Raw genomic sequence first — 22,417 nt, forward strand, 5'->3', positions numbered from 1 at the left:
TGTGGGCCCAGGCAGGTGCCTGCAGCTCATGCCGGGGAGCTTGCTGATGCCTCCTGCTTCCCCATCCCCTTTGCCCCATTGGGTCACCCTCCAGAGGGCAGAGTTCTTGGGCCCTTTTTAGGGAAGACTCTGTACTCTGGCTCAGCGCCTGGCTGGCTGCTGCCTGTAGCCCGAGGCTGCCACACTTCCTGAGGGAAAGGAGGGGTGGAGCTGGCCCAGGACTGGAGCCGAGTCCAGACCTCAGCCTGAAGCCACTCCTTCCTGGAAGCGGCTGCCAGTTGAGTTTCTAGGTATTCCACCAGGCCCATTACTAAGAGCAGAATTTGCTCAGGGAGTGGAAGGTCATGGGAAATCCCTTGGGAGATGCAAGTCCCTGGGAGGCATCTGACGAGGTTCCTGTCCAGTGTTGCTGAAGACTTTGGCCCAAGGGTGCTTCCCAAGCCTGGGGCAGCGTGGCCAGGCAGTGCGAGGCTCCGAGCCGGCCTGCTCACGGGTCTGGGGAATCCAAGTGAGACCAACGAGATGCTTTTCACTCTTCAGAGTGGCACAAAGTTTGACATACCAGGCTCTCACGGAGGGGGAGGGCACCGCCGACACTGGTGGCGTAGAGGTGCACTTCAGATGTTGGCCGTAGAGAGCACGTTGGCGCTCTCCAGGAGAATGTGGTGTGTGTTGTCTACAAAGCTCTTCCACATGCTAAGGAAGCGTGTACAAGTTGTTCGTGGTGGCGTGGTTGGTAATGGCAGAAAACTGGAAACAATCTAGATGCCTAGAAATAATGGCATGGCTGAGTAAAATGTGGTCCTGACAGTCAAAATAACCTGGTCTACATGTATCCATATGGCTAGCGCCACAAAACACAATATTAAGTGATTTTTCACGATGCAGAATGATATGTGTATTGGCTCTCTATTGTGAAATATCAGATTATCCCTAAACTTTTTTAGGTTAATTCTCACCGAAGGAGATTTTTCCATTGATTTTTAGAGAAAGTGGAGGGGGGATGGAGAGAGAGAGAGAACAACATGGATGTGAGAGAGACATTGATTGGTTGCCTCTGACATGTGCCCCAACGAGGGCCAGGGATTGAACCTGCAAGGGCCAGGTATGTGCCCTTGACTGGGGTTGACCCTGTGACCCTTTGGTACATGGGCTAACACTCTAACTACTGAGCCATGCCAGCCAGGGCTATCCCCAACCTTAATAGTGTTAAGCAAGGGCAAACATTTATTATCTTCATAGTTTATGTGAGTCATGGAAGTAAGTGTAGCTTAGCAGGGAGGCTCTGGCTCACAGAGTGAAGATCGAGATGTCAGCTGAGGCTGAGGTCACCCAAGGACGCCTGAGGCTGGAGAATCGCTCCTCAGGTGCCTCCCTCCGGCTGCCAAGTGTGTGCTGATTGCTCCCCAGGCGAACCTCTCCATGGGCTGCTTGAGCGTCCTTGCAACATGGCAGCTTGACTGCCCCCTGAGAGAGCAATACAAGAGGGCGGGAGGAGGGCGCGGCCATGTTTCCTATGGTGGTTTCTGGAAGCCACACCATCACGTCTGCCTTATTCTATTCATTAGAAAGAAGTCACTAAGTTTGGCCTACATTTAAGGGAACACAAATTAGTCTCCATGTTTCAAAGGAAGAAATGTCAAAAAATTTGTGATCAACTTTTTAAAAGAATATTTTTATTGATTTCAGAGGGTAAGGAAGAGGGAGAGAGAGATAGACACATCAATGATGAGAAGGAATCATTGGTTGGCTGCCTCCTGCACGCTCCCTACTGCAATTTTGTAGTCCATTTAAACACTGGTATCTGTATGGTTTGATAGCATTTATGTAATTTAAAATGATACCTGGGTGTAAACATATAGGCTCAGCCAATCAGATCTTCCTACCTTGATTGCTTCAGGGATCAATGTGACACAACCTAGGCCAGCCGTGGGCAAACGATGGCCCGCAGGCCGGATCCGGCCCGTTTGAAATGAATAAAACTAAAAAAAAAACAAAACCGTACCCTTTTATGTAATGATGTTTACTTTGAATTTATACTAGTCCACACAAACACTCCATCCATGCTTTTGTTCCGGCCCTCCGGTCCAGTTTAAGAACCCATTGTGGCCCTCGAGTCAAAAAGTTTGCCCACCCCTGACCTAGGCCAATCAGATTCTCCCCCGCACGTGGGATGAGCGATTCCCTCTTTGTCCTGGGGTTGCTAAGCTTTAAGATACACCTCCTGGATTGCTTGAGTCCATTGTGTCCACCAGAATGGAGAGAGCCTTTCTGAGGACTGAGGGAGAGAAACAACCCAGCGAGATCATCTGAGCCTCCGGATGAGGGCGTGTGTGAAGCCTGGATGATGTGACTGAAGGTTTCAGTTACGTAAAACAGTGAATCCCCTTTAGGTCATGCTGAGTTGAACAGGGTTCCTGTCCCTTGCCACCATAACACTCTTGACGCATAAAATAGTCATGGTGCTATTGCGTCAGTCACAGTTCTCTAGAGAGACAGAAATAATAAGGAAATAGAAGTACGTAAAGGGATTTATTATAAGACATTGGCTCATGTGATCATGGAGGCTGAGATGTCCCACCATCTTTGTCACAGCTGCTTATCGTTTTTCTTTATCATTTCTCTCTGAGCTTTAGCACCTTTGGGAGACATCTAATCTCTTGTTAACTGCCTTTATGGTCTATTCAATCTCAGTAAATATATTTTTTATCTCCTGAATAGTTTTATGTTCTAGGGATATTTTCTTTTTAAGAATTGTTTGAGAGCCCTACCTGGTTTGGCTCAGCGGATAGAGCGTTGGCCTGGGGACTGAAGGGTCCCGGGTTCGATTCCAGTCAAGGGCACGTGCCTGGGTTGCAGACTCCATCCCCAGTGGAGGGCATGCAGGAGGCAGCCGATCAATGATTCTCATTGATGTTTCCATCTCTCTCTCCCTCTCCCTTCATCTCTGAAATCAATAAAAATATTTAAAAAATGGTTTGCGAGATGAATAGCCTCTAAATATCAAGATTACAAATCAGCAGATCTTTGCCCTTCACGTCGGCCCCTGGGCTGAGTGTGACCTGCGGGACGTCTGCTCGCCTTCCTCCGTCCCGTCCCGGTGCTCCCAACCTGCACGCTCCGCGGATGCCGATGCCGGCATTGCCCTCTATTTGCTCATTTGTAGAGGAGGAGGCCTGTGTTTGTTCAACCCTGGGTGTTAAGATGGGTTACACAGGCTGTTCAAACACTGTGGCCCCACAAAGAGGCGGGAGCAGCGTGTGTTTACTGTACCTTCACTTTGCCCCATTTAAGAGTCAGCAACCTGTGGCGACAGGGAGGGGCCTCAGCCTCAAGCAGATGCTCTAGTGCAGTGGTTCTCTACCTTCTGGCCCTTTAAATACAGTTCCTCATGTTGTGGTGACCCCCAATTTCACTGTTACAAATTGAACATAATGAAAGCATAGTGATTGATCACAAAACAATATGTAGTTATGTATGTGTTTTCCGATGGTCTTAGGTGACCCCCGTGAAAGGGTCGTTCAGCCCCCAAAGGGGTCGCGACCCACAGGTTGAGAACCGCTGCTCTAGTGGATTTCACTTTGGTGCCAATGGCCTCCTTTTATGTCAGGTTTGTGGTAGCCGCAGACTTAACAAGCCCAGCCGGTCGCACTGGGGCCATGCTCAGGAACCACCTGTTGGACCTAACACACCTCTTGGGATGGGCAGACCCTGGTGGACGCTTCAGCAGAATCAAGTTTTGTTCCTGCTCATCCCCACCCCCTGCACCACTGCTGTCCCCAGCTGCTGTCCTTGGGGTTGGCAGGGGTCACGGGAATCTTTTGGCCCCTTCCATCTCCTCCCTAAATGGGCTTCTCTCTCGACCTGGAAGGAATCATGGCTTGGCCATCCCTGCCTTCCATCTGCTTTAGCTCAGTGCGTCTTGAGGAACCTCCTGGATGTGTCTGGCCTGCTGTCGTGGCACCCTTCCCTGTGTCCGTCCGTGGGGTGAGGCTTTTCCTCTTATGATGAACCGCATTCTCCCTCCGCCTCATCCTCCCTCACTTGGCTAACCAGCCTGCCGCAGGCCTCAGCGTAAACCGCACTTCCTCCAGGAAGCGTTCCGGGAGGCCTCCCTGAGCAGACACCCTGTGCTGTGTTCTTAGAAACCCTGTGCTGTGCCCATCAGAGATCTCACCACCTGGACGCTAACTCTGTTTACTGCTCTGTCTCCTCTGGTCTGCAGAGCAGGGCAGTGCCTGTCAGTCACGCAGAAGGTATTTATGGAGGGCCAAGTGTACATGTGGGACTCAGAGCTCGGCACTGGGTTTTTGGTTCTTTAATTTTTATTGATTTCAGAGAAGAAGGGAGAGGGAAAGAGAGAGAGAGAAACATCAATGATGAGAGAGAATCATTGATCAGCTGCCTCCTGCACACCCCCTACTGGGGATTGAGCCTGCAACTCAGGCATGTGCCCTTGACTGGAATCGAACCCGGGACCCTTCAGTCTGCAGGCCGACGCTCTATCCATTGAGCCAAACTGGCTAGGGCAGCCATGGGCAAACTATGGCCCGCGGGCCGGATCCGGCTCGTTTGAAATGAATAAAACTAAAAAAAAAAAAAAAAGACCGTACCCTTTTATGTAGTGATGTTTACTTTGAATTTATATTAGTTCACACAAACACTCCATCCATGCTTTTGTTCCGGCCCTCCGGTCCAGTTTAAGAACCCATTGTGGCCCTCGAGTCAAAAAGTTTGCCCACCCTTGGGCTAGGGCAACACACTGTTTTTGTCTCGGGCCCAGATGGTGGCCGGTGATCAGAAAAGATCCAGGGAACAAGACAGGCCTAGGGTAGAGGGAGTCAAGCTCTCCTAACCCAGGCAGGTGTCCTGAGGTTGCCTGTGTGGGGACAGCCTGCCAGTGGGCATCCGGAACTTGTTCTCAGGGCTCGGGCAAGCAGTGAGCCAGGGCGGGCCATTGGGCAGCCCTCTGACGCCGCACTAACCACCGTGGCGTGTCTGCGGCCGAGTTCCCCAGGGCCTCGGTGAGCCCCTGTGCTGGAGTGAGGTGAAGTGGGCACACCCTGTATCTTGCATTAAAAAAAAAGTTACTTCAGTTCTCGGAGCCTCAGTTTCCTTTTGTGTAAATGGGGATTGTTAGGTTCAATCAAGTAATTGAATTGAGACCCCTCCCCTGGGAACTGACCTTTAGGCCACTTCACAATGGACATTGCCTTTCCCTTAGACCACATCCCACTTGCCAAGACCATTATCCTTCCCCTCCGGACCTTCCCAGGATCCAGACCTGCCCGGAGAGTTCTCTGCCCAGAAAAAGCCCACCTAGAGCCCTTAAAAACCTCTGACTCCCTGTCCCTGGGGGCTGGCGCCATTTGGGGGCTCAGCCCATCTGGTATCCCGATGACCTAATAAATTCATAATCCCTCACCACTTTGGCCTCGTGCATTCCTCCTTCGGTGACCCTAACAGGGATAAGACTAGTACTCTAGTCCCTCCTATCAACAGAGGGCTAGGTTCCAAGAGCCCCAGGAGATGCCTAACCCCAGACAGTACCGCACTGTGTACTATGCTTCTCCCATACATATATACTTATGATAACGTTTAATTTATAGATTAGGCACAGTAAGAGATTAACAATAACTAATAATAAACCAGAGCAATCATAACAATGACACAGTCAATACACTGGGCAAAGACATATAGATGCATGTCCCAGGCGTGGGATGGCAAGAGATTTCATCACTCAGAATGACACAATTTAAACCTTACACATTTTTTACTTCTAGAATTTTCCATTTAATATTTTAGACTGAGGATGACCCTGGATAACTGAAACTACAGGAAGCGCAATCTCAGATGAGGGGCCCACTGTACTCGTGCCATAGGCCATGGTGAGGACTAGATGAGCTCATGTGTGCAACACGTCAGCCTCGTGTCTGGAATGCAGTAAGACTGTCCTCAGTGTGGATTATGATGAACCTTGGCCCCAGTTTGGAGGTTTATCTTCAGCACCTCTCAGAGCCAACAGCAACGGAAGGGCCCTTTCCTGGGCCTGTGCTGTCCCAAACCTCCCATGGCTGCATCCGCAGATGAGGCCCTGAGCTGCCATTACTCACGTAAAACATCACAACTTCAAGAACTTCTAATCACAGTAAATCCCCTAAGACAAAAAGAGCTGCTGAGTGTCATGGAAACAACAGATGAAAGAGCGACAGGGGACCACGTGGAGAGCAGTGCAGCCACGGTGTGAGGGAGCCCCGATGAAGTTGTCTCAGCCAAGGCTCTGGTTTAAGGCATGGGAGCCACTTTCTTTGAAGGCTGTCCGACATGTAAGGGCAGAGGCGAGGGCGGTGTGAGGGGAGCTGGCGCTGAACCAGGTGTCTGAGGAAGGCGGTGGGATGGGCCAAGGTGAAGACATGCCTCTTTCTCCAAGACCCGATGGAAAAGAACAAAGACAAGAGGAGGCACAGCTGGAGCTGCCTGACAGGAGCGTTCACACCAGCCCACCTGGGTTTTCTCTGGGAGACCAGATGTGGGACTGGTGGATGACAGAGAAGACCTGGAAGCCAGAATGAGTCATCCAACCAAATCACCATGAGGCAGAAGTATTTCCCAGTCATCCCGGGAGCTAAAGCCACTCGGAACGTGTTAAAAGCAGGGAGTGCCTAGGTCTCTGGCCGATACCTAGTCAATGAGAAATCCCTGGAAGAGCTTGGTCACCTTTATATTTAGCAAGTGCCCCCCTGGTTCTCCCCGGCAGGGACGTTGGGGCGCCATTGAAGTGGAGGATTGCTGAAACCTGGCTGGTCAGCAGCTTCCGCCTTACTTGGGAACTCTTAGACCCTCACACCTCACTCCCAACCTAAGAAGTCAGCATCTGCATTTTAAATTTGACCCCCAAGTGAGTCAGGTGCATATTAAAGTTTGAGAAGTGTTATGCGATGTCACCGACATTACCATAAATGTGTACAATGGCACAAAACCGTGACTGTCCCCACTGGGGAGCCCACTGGCAGGAAGAGAGAAAACCCACTTGGACTGGCCAGAGCTGATTAGTTGGAAATCTAGGGAAGACTGCGGGTCCTGATTCGGATTGGGCCAAGAAGCAGGGGTGCAGGGAGGACAGAGTAGGAAAGGTGGAGGGACGGGAGGTATGTCTATATCCAAAAGGTAGCCCTGGGAGTGGGTGGCTACAGAGGAATGGAGATGAAAGCGATTGGAATGGAGGAACTCAGGGAATTGTGAGGTCTCCTGACTGAGTGGGTCATGCCCAGTTCAAGTTCAATTTAGCACCCATTGCAAAAGGTTAGGACCTATGCTTGCTTGCTCAGCCACCATTCTCCGGGGATTCGTGTGATTTGGGCAGAACTCACCCTTTGCAGGGATGGGTATGTGATGCAAAAACGGCCAACAAGAATACTCCATCCTCCAGCCACAGTGATTGGTTCAGAGTTGGGCATGTGACCCAAGCAGGACCAATCAGATTCCTCTGGTGAGTTTGACTTATGAAAGCTGGGGGAAGAAGGATCTCTGGGGGAAGACCATCTTCCCACTGTATAAGAGAAGTGGTCTAAGCATAAAGGCGAGGAGACCGTGGAACTGGGGAGAAGGATGGATGGAGCCCCAACAGCTGACTGCACACCTAGGTCCGTCCATGCCTAAAGCTGGATGCATCTCATCATTTCATTTCAGAGAGTCAAAATATTCTCCCTCCCTCTCCTTCGCCAGAGCCAGCCTGAGCTGGGGTAGCTGCCACAACGAAAAAAGCACAAATGCAAGAACAAAACAGGGCATCGGGGCTGAAGTCTTCCAGGGCGACAGTGGGTGAGGTGGGCAAGAATGAAGAGGGCTGGATTGACCTGTGCCAGGAGCTTCGAAGGAAAAGTGAAAGAAATGACACGGAAGTGAGAGAAAAGGCCAAGTGCAGGAGAGTCACGTCCACCCTGAGAAACACCTGTGGGCGAGGAGCAGCCCCCACCAATAACAAGCAGGGTTATCAGGGCCAGGGACCTGCTCAGGGACTGCGCCCTGGGTTGAACCCTGATTCTGACCACAGATTGACCCCTGACCCTGCCTATGGGCTGGGCCCTCCTCTGGCCAGAGACTGAGCCTTGATTTAGGTCCCGTGCCAAACCCTGATCCTGTTCTTTTCTCTCTGTTCAGACCCAGCGCAGAGCCTCTGGAGCCAGCTGGCCTGCTCAGGGCAGCCGCGGCGTCAGCATAAGAAAGCCCACAACTGCAGAGAGGTTTCATGAGAATTTATTTGAGAAACAGAGGCTATGCCAGGAAGCAAGATCTCCACAGGCTGAGAAAAATGCTTCCCAGAGTGAGAGTTTGCAGGTGCTTTTGTGCGTCTGGAATTAGGGGGGAACTAAGGAAGATTGCATGGAGGTGGGAGAAGGCAAGGTGGGGATTACAGAATAGTTAGCAAGAATATGTGCTCTCCCGAGGGTGGCTACTCTTCCCGGGGACCTGAAAAGGAGGATCACACTGGGTTTCAAAGCTGATGTACAAGAGCAGTGGACAGGGCTTGGTCACGGTAAAGATAAACCTTTCACTAAAGAAGTTGTGTGTCAGGGGTGTGGCTGCCCACCATGACCTGCCCAGTTAGGAATTTATGATCAGATCACTTGTGTGGTGACTTTCGAAGAACCCCTCTTCGTCCACAATAGCCTCCCCTTATTTCATGAACTGCGTCATCATCGGGAGGGCCTGGAACATTATTTCAAGATCTCGAGCCTTGGTTCAGAGACCTAAATCCAGTGTTCCTTCCCTTCCCTTCCCTGATGTCTCTGCCCAGGAGGGAGGCTTGCTGAGGAGGTTTTCTGTAAGCCTGTCCGTTTCCATAACAACCCATCAAGGATGTGAGGGGAGGGCTGGTGCCTGTCCCCCCCCCCAACATTAAAATGGGGCCCCCCAGTGGTCCAGTTTACCCAGCCCTCAGCCAGGAAGTTTAATCAGCAACAGCAGATCTCAGGGCCAGACCTTGAGGACTTTTAGGAGTTGCAAAGTCTGAGCTGCCTTTTTAGAAAATGAAGATACAGTAGTTTTTTGTTTGTTTGTTTTTATCAGTAAGTCCTGGAGGACATTTCCTTGATTCCTCACAGTTCTTTGTAGCCATAATTTGCCTCAAGGGCAGCAAAGAGGGAAAAGTTGCTGTGCTGGCCCAATCTTAGCCCATTCAGTTACCTGGCAACTGTCTGATAATAAAAACACTAAGTGTTATAAAAACAACAAAAGCCTAATGCTAGAACACTTTACCGAGGCTCTTTGTGAGTCAGACCGTTAGCTAAGCTTTTAGTATTTGCCTTATTTCATTTTATCCTCAGAACCAACCTTCGGCAGTGGAAATTGTTATTAACCCCCTTTACAGATGAGGAAACTGAGGTACAGATTGGCTAGTAGCTTGACCAAAGCCAAACAGCTGAAAGTGTTGGGACTTGGTTTAAACCAGGTCCTAGGACCAGGTAGTCTGACTTCAGAGTTTTTGTTCGTTTGTTTGTTTTTTAAATATATTTTTATTGATTTCAGAGAGGAAGGGCGAGGGAGACAGAAACATCCATGATGAGAGAGAGAGTCATTGATTGGCTGCCTCCTGCATCCACCCACTCCTGCCCCCCAGGGATCAAGCCTGCAACCCAGGCATGTGCCCTTGGCTGGAATCAAACTCGGTACCCTTCATTCCACAGGCTGATGCTCTATCCACTGAGCAAACCGGTTAGGGCTGACTTCAGAGTTTAGAAGATGATTATTGGATGGGCGTGCAAAGACAGTGGATGGGTTTGTGAACGGCCACATGAGTGGGCAGACACATTGCCGGTGGGTGGCTGGGTGGCTGGAGGCATTGGAGGAGGCAGCAGTGTGTCCTGGGGCCGGTGGGGACCAGTGATGGGCTGGCCACAGGAGGGGGCGGGGAACCACGGAGAGCCAGCCTCACTGTCGCGCCAAGCTCCCTCTGCTTTCCTTCTTCCTCATATTCTTCCTGAATCGCTGTCTCGGTGCTGCCTGGGCATCCTCTGAGCGTGAGCGAGCCCCTCAGGGATGGAAAGGTAGCCCCGGGAAGAAAGCCTGCCATGATGGGAGGTGCTGCTCTGTTTTTCCTCCGCGCTTTCTGAATTCCCGCAGCAGGTTTCGGCCTCGTGCCAGACCAGCCCAGCCCCTCCTTCTATGGCAGCAGCAGGACAGCGGCTCTTTGGCGACCACCTCCGGCCTCTCCCGCACTGTAGGTGAGATGCCTGCCCAGTGCCCACAGAAGCGCACACGGCAGGCCTGGCAACCGCGGTGTTTCATGGCCCAGCGTCTGTGGTGCGGTCAAGACCTGGGGCCAAGTGTGTCCACGCAAGCCCATGGGGTCACGTTGGCTTTGGGAATCATGACAGAGAGAGAAGCCTGCTTTCTTGAGGGGTGGGAAGAGATGGGACACGCGTCTGGGGCTTCCAAGGTGAGTGAGGTTTTTGGCGTTTGCAGACAAGATTCCTAACACAACATTTATTACTTTTGTATGAAAACCAATGTGCGTTTCTGGTAGTGTTAGCGAAAACAAACAAAAGGCAACTGTCAGATTTCTGAGTGCACGCAGTCAGCCCCAAACAGCTGTCACATCAGAGTCTGTCGCCGCCTGTGCTTGTGGGTGGGCGGGGCGGAGAGGCCGAAGGAGGCTGACAGTCAGCTCCTGTCACCTCCGGCTCCTCCAGCTTCCAGCCGGGCAGTGAGGCGCTCAGCCTGCAGCCTGCAGCCTGCAGCCAGCCATTAAAACCGCATCCCAGGAATCCTGCTGCCGGGCCCTGTCCGCCGGGCTGGCCCTGCCTCAGAGAGGAGCGGACCTGTCCCTCAGCGCGGCTGGGGAGGTCTCGGCTGCCTCCGCCAATGGGGAGGGGACACTTGTCCCTCGTGCGTTTCCGGGAACACCACGTTGCTTTCAGGGTACTGTTTATATCCCCAGATCCTTATGTGACAACTACTCACCATTTTCTTTTCTGAGATTTTTCAAATTGTGCAAAACCGTGCTCTTCAGAGGAGTGCAGAAACACATAAGTGCGGCTCAAAACAGGAAAGCAAGCCCGTGTGCCCCCTGAGGTGGGGGCTGACTTGCCACCAGCTCTGGCTGCGGCCTCCGAGCAGCCTCACCCCTGCCTCGCGCCCCCCCCCCCGCCCCCCCAGCTCCCAGTGATCTCACCATCGGTGCATCTTGCTCGTCTTTTTAGTTTCATTTCTCATTTTTCTTTGTCAACTCACTCTTTTTATTTAAACAAATTAATTTTTTTTAACTTTTTTAATTGAGGTAAAATTCACGCAACATAAAATTAGCCATTTAAAGTGTCCAGTTGAGTGGCATTTCGTACATTCTCCTCCCTCTAGTCCCAAAGCGTCTTTATCCCAGACAAGACCCCGTGCCCACTGAGCAGCCGCCCCGCCTCCTCCCCTCTCCCTCACCCCTGGCAACTGCTAATCTGCCTTTTGTGTTTATGGACTGACTCACTGGGAGTATTCCTATCAGTGGAATCGTGCAATCTGTGTCTCTATCGCGCAGCATAATGGCTTTGCACAGGGACAGGAGGGTCAGAGCGGGGCAGGGAGGAGGGGAGCCTCCTGTCCAGGCTCCTGCTCCTGCTCCAGCTGCTACGTGAGCACAGCGGTCCCGGCGGCCCATCCTCTCTCCTCCTCTTCGCCTGCTTGGCCTCCGGTGGCCTCATCACACCCGCCGATGCGCGGGCTCTGTCCAGCCCAGAGCTCCCGCTGGCGGTTCAGGCCCAGGAGCGGTCGGCGTCTTTGCCAGCTCTCTCCTCCGCTGGGTGCAGCTCACAGGGGCCGGGTTGAGTCTGAGGTGTCTCTGTTACCGGGACATGTCGTGGGGGCTGTGGGGACACTGGGTCTGGGACTCAGGGGCCCGGGGAGGGGGTCAGAGGAGCAGGGAGGACAGAGGTGCAGAGAGTCTGAGAACAAACGTAACCCTGACCTACAAATGGCGCCCTTGTCCCTTGGAGACAGTAACTCCGGGCCACGGGGGCTGCTTGTCCAGGGGTCTGGGAATGAAAGCTTCTCCCTGCCCCTGCGCCTGCCCATCTTGGCACAAGAGGCCTTTCAGGGGGCAGGCTGGACCTGAGGCCGCAGAGGACCGAGGGCACTTCCTCGGGGCCGGTGGGCTCGGCCTCTCGGGAGAGCTTCCGTGGGCTCTGCGCCGTGGTTCGCACCCGAGTGGTGGGGCCCTCAGAACGCTCTGCGCCTCGGTTTCCTTATTTGCGAGAAGACCTGTGCGTGACAGCCCACGAGCTGATGGGTGCGAGGTGCTCAGCAGGAGCCGCAACAGGGAGAGCGTGACAAGTATCAGCCACTGTTATTTTTATTAGCTCCATAAACTGTCCCTAAACGCCATCACCTTCTCAGACCTGCCCCAGTCTGGGGACGAAGAGAGAAGACCATTCCTGCTCTCCAAGATCCACCACTTAGTGCAGGACAGACAGAGGGACACAGAATCTATCAGGGGGTGGAAAGGCCGTAATGGAGGGGCCCAGCTCCTCGGGGCAGCAGAGGTGTGTGGGGACGGTACAGCGGTGGTGGCATGTGTACCCGGCCTGGAGGCGTGGCCAGAGGGGGAGCAGGCCGCACTTGGCCTCCCAGGAGCATAAGCCCCGAGCTCGGTGCCAGGCAGGAAGGAGTGGCTGGAGCATGGGGTCTGATTGCACGTGTCCTGGGGGACAAATGGCAGCTGCTGGCTCCAAGTGCCCATGGCCTCACCTTGGACAGAGCCAGCAGCAACCCCTCCTCGCTGGCAACATTCCGACCGGTGGCATCATGCTGATGCCGTGACTGTGCGGTGGGGAGAAGGAGGAAGCTCCCTCCGGGCAGTGTACAGGCAGGCATCCGCGGCAAGTTCCTGGTCTGCACTGGCTGCAGCCACCCAGCCTGGCATGGCTGGCAGCCAGGCTGGCGCCCTCTGCAACCTGACGCTTGCCTGCATCAGCCCTGGCTTCTGAGCCCACTCCTCAAGGCGCTTCAGACAGCCTGGGGTCGTCGTGACCTCTTCCCCGCGGGCTGCCAGGCCTTGCCGCGCCCCGCCCCCCGAGGTCCAGTGAACCACCGCATGGGACAGGATGGCTGTAGCCGCCACAGGCCTGGGGTCAGGTTGGACCAGGTGTCCACAGCCCCGGCTCTTTCACCAACACTCCTGCCTCCATTAGTGTCAACCTCGCTTGGGAAGCAGTCCCGACATGCAGGCTGTGGCTGCAGGAGTTCCTTCTGCCCCATAGCGCCATGCCCAGCCTTCCCCTCCTCCCACCGGAACTGACTCGAGCCTCACCCTCAAAAGGCACAGACACTGATTGGATGCAAAATGATGATGTGATCACATGCCAGGCTTTGGGGTCACACTGCCTGGAGTTAGCCCCAGCTCTGCAACTTCCGGCAGTGTCACCTTGAGTAACAGCCTTTCTCTGCCCCTGTTTCTTCACCCATAAAATGGAATCGTCATACTTACCTTATTGCTAACCCAGGGCCGGGAGATTTTTTCTGTCCAGGGCCAGGGAGCCCTCAGTGTGTGACTGCACTCAGCTGTGCTTTTAGCGCAGACACAGCTGCGGAGTCTGTAAGCGAAGAGGCCTGGCTGTGTTCCAATGACATTTTATTCATGGACTGGAATCGGAAGCTCGTAGGCTTTGCATGAATCACAAAATATTCTTTTGATATTTTTTAAGAGAAGTGGAGGATAAAACACCCAATCTTAGGTCACAGGCAAAACCAGGGTTTGGCCTGAGGGTCACAGGTTGCAGCCAGACATTGAACTCTGTAAGAGTGAGAACAGCCCCAGCACACTGTTCTGGTGCTGACAGCGACCCACTCTGTGCTTAATACATGAGCTGGGTCACGTTGGAGTGTGGCTGCGGGAGGGAGTGGTGCGGGGTCTGCCTGGAGGGGGCGCAGTCTATCAGGATACAACCCTTTATGCCTCGGGCTACCACTGGACAGGCATGTCCAGCAGTGCCCTTTAACTGGCTCCTCTCTGCTTGGGAAAGGGGCCCGGGGCACTGGCTTAGCTGCCCAGAGCATGCCCCTCCCCCACCCCGCTCCCAGAGGCCTCCTCTGACATCCCCAGGCCTCCCCCCTGCACCCTCTCCCTCCTACACATTCTAGGACCCTGCCTGAGGGCTCAGGAGCCGTTGCCCCCATGTCAGTGACTAAAACAGTTCATTCACAAACAGCTCCAGGCCCGGCTGGAGCTTCCTCCTGTTGTGGGCACAGCTGGCATCGTCAGGCCCCCAGACCTAAGCTCACATTCTTGGGCCCCCACCTGGCTGGAAGCTGGGGAGTGTTTCTCAAGTTCTGGCAAAGAACTCTGCCAGACATGACTTCCTGGGCCCCGTCCCCGCAGGGGCATCCGTGCGTGCGGAGGGTTTGCGCTGCAGGGCCCGTCTCGGCGGGATGGCTCTGAGTGCTGCTGGGCAGCGCCCACAGCTTTCTGCACACGCCCAGGCCCCATCTTGTTATTCAAGGCAGACTTCCAGTCAAAGTCTCTGAAAAGCCCTGAGTGGGTGCAGAGGGCCCCTCTGTGTGCAGGAGATAGGGCCCAAGTTCTCAGACCACGGCTGGCGGTCCTGGCTAGGTCTCTCTTCCTCGCTCGGCCTCAGGACTCAGCTGGCACCTGGGTATCAGTGAGTTGGTTGGAGAAGGCCCTCTCCAAGCGCAAGGTATTGTATCTGGGAGGTGGTGTGCCAGGCACCTGAGCCCCTGGGGCTGGAGGTAAGCGCAACGCAGAGGTGAAAGTGGGCAGGTCATCGTCTATATCCAGGACCGGGTTGTCCTGGCCCCGAAGGCTCGGGGGAGCCTCAGGGCAGGCGGGTGCCTGCCTCTGGGACCACCACTTCTTGGCTCTCTGCCACTGTTGGCGGGCAATGATGGAGAGAGAGTCGATGAAGAAGACCTCGATAATCTCAATGATGCAGACTATGGAGCAGCTCATCCACAGGCCCAGCTGGCCACCGAAGTTGGACAGAAGCATCTCCACCTGCAGGAGAGGGCGAGCCACAACATCAAGACAGAGCCCACCTGAGCTGGCCACATGCAGGGACCCTGATCCCCGCGAGAGCCACTGGCTAGCCTTGACCCTGACAGGTTGGAGGAAGGAGTGGGCAGGCTTCCTGTCCCCACTTCCTCTGCCCGCCTGGCTGGCCTGTGGTGTCCCCACTACCCCAGGCTAGAACCCCATGATCTGACTCGGTTCCTCAAGGCCAGGCAGATGGGCACATTCACAGATCCAGGACGGGTCCCAGAAGGGAGCTACTCACACTGTTGGCAGGGCTTTCCATGATGGATCTCTGGTTCAGGTCTTTGTAGAATATCAAGAGTTTGGCCAAGTCTGTCCTGCAGAAATTCCAACAGGTGAGTTGGGTACCTTTGCATTCTACCAGGTGACCAGCTCTTCGGCACGGCTGTCTCCCTGCTGCCCAGCCCCCAGCACGGCCCAGGCTCTGAGCGCCACAGGATCTCAGGGCCACGCCCACAGCGCTCCTTCTGCACCCAGAGCACACCCAGCCAGGGCCTGGCTGCTCAGCTCGTCTGTCACTCAAGACCATTTTCCAACCTCCTAAGTCAGCCACCCAGCTGTACGCCCAGAGCACCCTGCTCTTCAGTAGGCCTTGGACATTGTGATTATTTGATTGCAATCTCGGGAGACAGGCAGGTAATGTAAATGAGTGAGGTAAGCTGCATATAAGGTCGTTATGACAATAACCATTATAGCAGCTAATATTTATCAGATACTTCCTGTGTTGCCAAGCACTGTTACAAGAACCTTGTATGAATTAACTCATTTAATTCTTACAACCCTATGAAGTAGGATGTTTTAATCATCCCCCTTTTACAGATGTGGAAATTAAGAATGAATTGGTAAGCAGCTTGCCCAAGACAACACACAGCTCGTAATTGGCAGAGCCGACGTTCACACTAGAGAGCTGACTTCAAAGGCCACACTCTTAATGGCTGTCTGAGTCGCCTCCTGCTAGAGCCTGCACAAGCTGGAGAGTTCACACTTATTTCAAAAGGGCAGCTATTACTAAGCTCTTTGGAGCTACGCAGGAATGGAGGTTTTCTGTTGCCAGAACTTTTGACTTTTCAGGAAAAGCTGGCAACGCAGTGGGTTTTGTGGAGCTAATGTAGCCTGGGGAGTCAGTGATTTGCAACGCTGGCTTCACAGTGTGCACTCGCTGGGCCCAAGTCTATCTTTATCACTAGATTGGAAGCATCCTGGGGGCAGGGGTCATGTCTGCTCAGTCGTCCTGGTACCCCAGCACTCACAAAGCACCTGGCACAAAACATTTAGGATGTGCTGGGGTCAGCCTGGCTCCTGGCTGGTGCTGGGCACTGCGGATGGGAGAGCCCAGAGCTGTCAGTCCCCATGCAGCCCCCACGCTGCCCCCGCTCCTCTCCATCTGCTGAGGTCCCTGGGCTGAGTTTTGCTAAAGGAACCTTGGAAATGAACTTCCATGTGGAAAATTCAATGGGATTAGAAGTGCAAGGCAACTAGATCATGATATGTCAGGAACCATGAGATACATGTACTGGGTCAGGACCATGGCCTTTCGCCAAGTGAAATGAAATAGAAAGTGTCGGATTGCATCCACAGAGATAGTCACAATTTTTATCAATTGATACGAGCACTAATCGCTCAGAACTGCTCCGGGCCATCGGAATGGGCGTTAAGGGCTGGCTCGGTTCGTGAGCACGTGCCCTCTGAGAGCTGCCCGAGTGCATGTGCAGAAGGCATGCTATCTATGAGCTGAGATTTGGGTTGTGTAGTCAATGGGCCATAGTGGAAAAGTATTTTTTACTGTGTGTTGTGGGCAAAGTATTCAAGAGCCCCAGGCCTAGAGCAGGGCCTGGCTCATGGCCCAAGCCAATAAGTATTTGTCAAATAAAGGAGTGAGTGAATGAAAAGGAGAAGGTTTGTCAACAAGGAAGCAAGTGAGGAGGCCGGGTCCAGGGCAGAGGAAACAGGGAGGAGGTCAACTTACTTGTTCAGCTTTTTCTTTATTTGTTGGCCTTGGTCCCAAGTGAGAATGCGCAGCAACCATTTCTGTGATGGAGAAAGAAGGTGTGGCCTGGGCAGTGAAAGAAAGTGCCGGCCAGCCCCTCTGCCCTCCGCACTCGGCCCCAGCCCCGGCCGGGCACCCCTGGTCACCCCTGAGGCCAGAGGACACAGCAGGCATCCGGCTCCAGGCTGAGGAGCTCAAGGAGAAAGAGGGGGTGAAGAACTGACCTCAGAAACCACAGACGGCCATTGCGCCAGGCTGGTGGTCAGTGTCCACTCCTTGAAGCTAAGGGAGGAAGGCACAGAGTGAGTGTGGCTGGCCTGGCCAGCCCCCACCCCCAGCCGGCCCCTCCCCTGCCGGCCCACCCTAGGCACACCCACCTGCAGGCTTCCCGGCATACGGACTGGCAGCCCAGCTTTTCCTGGACAAAGGCCTGGTGCAGTTCATAGTAGCAGTACACTGAGGGGCAAGCAGAGGGCAGCATGAGCATCAGGGCCACAGGGCCCTTCCTGGGGGTTTCCAGGGGCGCCCTCATGGTCTCCTTGTAATTTCTCCTGCTATTCCCTACAAACCCAGCTTCCCCGGAAGCAGATGCTGCTTTGTGATGTTAGGGACACGTGCTGCGGGTGGGGTGGCGGTCGGCAGCCCTTGATGGGTTCTGTTACTCCCTAGCTGTGTGACCTTGGGCAAGTTTCTTAACCTTTCTGAGCCTCAGTTTCCTGTTCTATGACAGGTACTATCAATAGTTCTTGCCTCCTGGAGTTGACACAGGTGCCAAGCTCTCAGCACGGACTGGGCTGTAGCATTTGTCCTTAGTTGGAAAGTATCCGTTAAGCCAGGCTGGATGGCAGGAGTAAAACTCTGGTTAACATCTCTCTACCAATATCTCCCTCAGAAAAAGGCCACCAGGGCAGGGGCCCGGGGGCACCCGAGAACGAGCTGGTGTGGGGGGCTGACGCAGCTCTGGGGCTGCAGGGCGGGCGGGCTCACTCACTCCAGTTGGGGTGCTGCTGGTAGTTGCAGTAGTTGGCTGCGGGAGGCAGAGGCTGGCTGTACTGGGCACACCCACACCTCTCCACCATCTTAGTCTGGAAGCACGAGTGGAGGCAGATCTGAAAGAGGAGACCCAGCGATTCCCTTAACCTCTCCGCACGCAGAGGCCAGGGAGCCCCCCAGCCCCGGGAGCTCCCCCTTCTTCTCTTCTCCCATCCCCCCCCCCGCCCCCCGCACACATGCCTCATCTAGGGTTAGCCTCCCATGGCCGTGGGAGACCACAGCCAATTGGGCCGGTGGTCCCTGACTCCAGAGACCAAACTAGGAAATGTGTTGAGAACGTAGACTAGCAGAGAGGTGGAGAGCAGGCTGAGCTGGAGCGGGCTTGGGGTGGCTGTTTTCCATACGTGAGCGCCGCCCCACAGGTAAGTGGGAAAATTGGAGCAGATGCCAAGAGACAGAGCGGCACACCGTCCCCACCTTTCCCATCTCAGGTCCAGGCCACCCCACTGCATCCCTGGGGTCCTAAGCCACCGCAATACCCACGAAGCTTATAACAGAAAAGCTAATGGCGGGGCTCGGAGGCAGGCTGCTGGGGTTCAAGTCCACGCTCGCCACTTCCCCGCGGTGGGACCGCAGGCCAGTGACGTAACCTCTCTGGGGCGCTGGCTTCTTCACCGCGAGCGTGGAGTGACCTGATACATGAAAGTGTTTGTACGTGGCGGCCTCTCGCTGGATATTACCCAGGGGGTCGTTCCAGGAGCCTTTTCCGTTTTTGGTATTGAAGTCAGTTCGACTGCACTTCTGTTTCTCACAGGCAGACATTCTCTGACTGTCAGTCTCCTTCACTTAGGGCCCCACCCGCTCTCAGCTCAGCTCTGACGGAGCAGGACAGTGCGGAGGGCGCCCGTCCTCCCATCCCGTCGGCGTGAATGCCATCGCCTCTCTGGGCCCCGTGGGCGGTGGGCTGCGGACTCCGAGAATGTGGGACAAGGAGTAACAGATGATCTCACTCGAGGGCCGAAAACCCAAACACCGCTGGGGCCTGTCATGGGGGTCGGACACCAGGGTTGGTGGGGACGTGGGGAACCACAGAACACGGGCCTCACTTAGTGGGCAATCCCATCCACTGTTCATCCTGCAGGGACAGGCCCGATCTTGTCTTTCAGGAGAAGCTGGGGATTTTGGTTTTCTTATAAAATTCCCTGACGTTTAAATGCCATCCAGGCTAGAAGAACCAGGTGTGCAGCCTGGCAGGCGTCGGGGGGCTGCCCATTAGCAGCCCCGGATTCAATCCGACCTCTCCTCTGCTTGTTGAGGATGACACACTTGCCCAAGGCCACCGGCCAGTGAGGGGCCCGGTGGGGAAGCCAAGCTGGGGGCCCTCAGCCAGTGCCGCCCAGACGGCTTCGCTCCTGCGCCTCCTGCACAGGCCATTTAGGAAGTGCGCCTGGCTCGGCTGTACACTGAGTTCCATGGAAACCCCAATGAATCAGTTAAGCTCTGGTTACAGGCGGATTGATGGGACTGGAACCAGCCAGCATCGGTTGTTCTTGAGGTGTCTGGATGAACCCCAAGGACTCTCACCAGAGTTCCTGGTCCCAGACACGCTCCAGCCTATACATAACTTTGCCGGCCTGGGTCCAGGTGCGGCGTGGCGCGTACCTGGAGTGAGTAGGCAGCATTGTAGATGTTGTCGATGGGCACGTCGCTGCCATCCTCCGTGCACTGGCTGTACGGCTCGCCCAGCTTGAAGGACTCCGTCTACAATCACAGACCCACAGTCAGCCCTGCTCCTCGGACCCAGAGCGGGCGGGGGGGGGGGGGGCGGGGGGAAGAGGGGGAGCTGCTAACAGCCCCTGGGAGCGGCAAAGCCTCTTGGCCCTTCATTTAACAACTATTTATTGAGCACCTACTAAGCACCGGTTGCTACTCTAGGCACTGTGGGTGAACAATTCCCTGTTCTCATGGAGCTTACATTCCGGTGGGGTAGATAGATGGTCAAAAAAGCCAATAAATAAGATCATTTGGGTAGTGATCGATGAGACGGGTCAAGAGGCTGGAGGGGTTGGGGGAATCAGGGGAGATGCCTTTGAGAAAGGGACATGTTGGCTCCACATGGAATGGAAGAAATAGAAGTGCCAAGAAACGGAGGAAGAAGATTAGGCAGAGGGCGCAGCGGGGTGAGGGGCCAGGGTGGCTGCCGGCAGCCGGGGCGAAGCGCTCGTGCAGTCAGAGAGGAACACGGTGGCTCTCAGAGTGGCAGCCAGCACTGGAGCGTCCCGGCAGCAGGGCAGCGAGCAGGAGCAGGACAGCTGCATGCACTCGTCCCAGAGAAGGGCCCACGTCCCACCCTCGTGTCTTCTGGCCCCGAAATGGACTTTCCTAGACAGAGCCAAGGGGCGGCGGCAGAGGGGTGAGGCCCAGTCAGAGGGGCAGAGCGCTGCTGCTCACAGGCCGCTGCTGCTCACAGGCCGCGCGCGGTTTATCGTGGTTTCCTAAGTTTGGCTCAGCTTACTGTTTGTCACTGCAAATAAACAATCCGGGCAAGCCAACCGGGGAAGAGAGGACACTGTCTCCCAGGAGGGAGCAGTGATGGAATACACATTGTGACTCCCTGATAGCCAGGGACCAGGGAGGGAGGGAGGGAGGGAGGGAAGGAGGGGAAGAGAGAGGGAGAGAGAGAGAGAGAGAGAGAGAGAGAGAGAGAGAGAGAGAGAGGGAGAGGGAGAGAGAGAGAGAGTTTTTTTTTCTTCTTCGAGAATGGGGACAAGGGAAAGGGGATGACAGATTTGTGGGAGGGCAGAACATTCTTTTTTCTTTGAAGAGAGCCTGGATAGAGAGAAAGATAATTGCGGGTGGGGAGTGGGGAAGGAATTAAAAAGTTTGAGGCTAGAATTTCTTTCTGTTTGCATTGTAATTCATCTGCTCGCCTGCCTGCCTGATCGTCTCCCTCAATTAGAGGCAAGTACCTCAAGGGCAACCTACAGTGTTCCTTTTAAAACGTTCAACAGCAGAAGCAAACAAAAGGCAAAGTGGCCCTCTATCTTCCCTCTTGCCTGGGGACTCTCTCCAACAGATCAGCCCCTGATCTCAAAGCCAACCAGGGCAGAGAGGACACTGCCTCCCAGGAGGGAGCAGTGATGGAATACACATTGTGAGGCGGATAGCCAGGCAGACGGCACCCACGCTTCCCTGTGCCCTGCAATCCCCCTTCTCACTAACAATAAAGGGTGGGTCTTTCCGGGTCAGTAGGAAGCGGACTTCATTCCTCTACTCGCTGGGGAGCAAACAGACGTGGGCCCCCAGCACAGGCCAGGGCGGGGCTGGGCACTGCGGACGGAGGTGCCAGCAGTGCTGCCCCGGAGGTCCCCTGCATTCACAGCCCCCCTCTAAGCTTCTCCCAGCAGCAGGCTCCTTGGGCACATGTCCTTGGAGCTCCCCAGTCCTGAGGACGCGTCAGCTGTCCTGTCTGAGAGCCTAGAGCGACAGGTCTGAGCCCTACCAGCCTGGGGGCTGGCACACCGCCCAGCACTGAGGTGAGGGGTCTATCCACTCAGGTCAGCCATGCGCAAACAGCACGGAGCTGGGCTCCTTGCACGTAGAGAACCAGCCCACGGCCCTTTCCAGGAACCGATGTGAGATACCATCTTGCGATCTGTATGCTTTCCGAGTGCTCGATGGTCCTTCACTGCAATGACGCTGACTACACGCAGGGCCTGGGTTGGTCAGCCTGCTTCCAAAGCAACAAGGGCAGGGGGACTCTAGAGAGGCACAGAGCGCTCAGCTTCTCAAAGGCTGGATGGGAGAACTGGGCCCTCCCTGCTCTCACTTTCCCTTTCCCCACACCCCACTGTCCGCTTTACAGACCTGCTGATCTGTGCAGGGCGGGGAGACATTGTGGTTGTGTCCTAGGGAGACACACAAATGAGACTGGGCATATGTGTGTGTGAATGTGTGCAAGGTATGTGCATGTATGTGTGAGTATGCACACATGTCTGTGCGTACACGTGTATGGGTGTGAGCATGTATGTGTGCACGCACAGGTATGTGTAGGTGTGTTAAGTGTGTGCATGCACATGTGTGTGTGTGTGTGTGTGTGTGTGTAAAAACAGGACCATCTTTATCAAACCAGGTTCTATCTGCTTCCTTCTGGAATCCTGGGGAAGACGGCAGCTGCATGGAACCCTTACCTCACGCCGTTAAAGGTACGTGTGGTGCCAGGGACAAGCCCGGGGGCAGCAGGATGCCCAAGATGGAATGACGGTTGTTTAACTTTTTCCTTTTGTCTTGCTTTTATATTGCAATAAATGATAAAAGTTATTTGTGTCTGATAAAGTTTACAATGGAGAAGAAAAGAATTACTCAATTAATTGAGGACAATTAACTATTTGGAGGAAGTAAAT

At 54.4% G+C, this 22,417-nt stretch overlaps 1 protein-coding gene across 1 annotated transcript in view; it reads right to left on the reverse strand.

The window, feature by feature from the left end:
• Positions 1–12,327: 12,327 nt before the first annotated feature.
• SCNN1G (sodium channel epithelial 1 subunit gamma) overlaps positions 12,328–22,417 on the reverse strand; it is a 29,657-nt gene continuing 19,567 nt past the window's right edge. Inside the window, exons 7-13 of the mRNA XM_081089367.1 lie at positions 19,677–19,775; positions 18,013–18,130; positions 17,399–17,477; positions 17,246–17,303; positions 17,001–17,062; positions 15,276–15,351; positions 12,328–14,995 (exon numbers count right to left, since the gene is read on the reverse strand). Of these exons, the coding sequence (XP_080945493.1) occupies positions 14,615–14,995; positions 15,276–15,351; positions 17,001–17,062; positions 17,246–17,303; positions 17,399–17,477; positions 18,013–18,130; positions 19,677–19,775 (873 nt within the window). The 3' untranslated portion in view covers positions 12,328–14,614. The remainder of the gene's footprint in view (positions 14,996–15,275; positions 15,352–17,000; positions 17,063–17,245; positions 17,304–17,398; positions 17,478–18,012; positions 18,131–19,676; positions 19,776–22,417) is intronic.

The sequence above is a fragment of the Myotis nattereri genome (assembly GCF_964212035.1).
Source record: "Myotis nattereri genome assembly, chromosome: 4".
NCBI classification, from domain to species: Eukaryota; Metazoa; Chordata; class Mammalia; order Chiroptera; family Vespertilionidae; genus Myotis; species Myotis nattereri.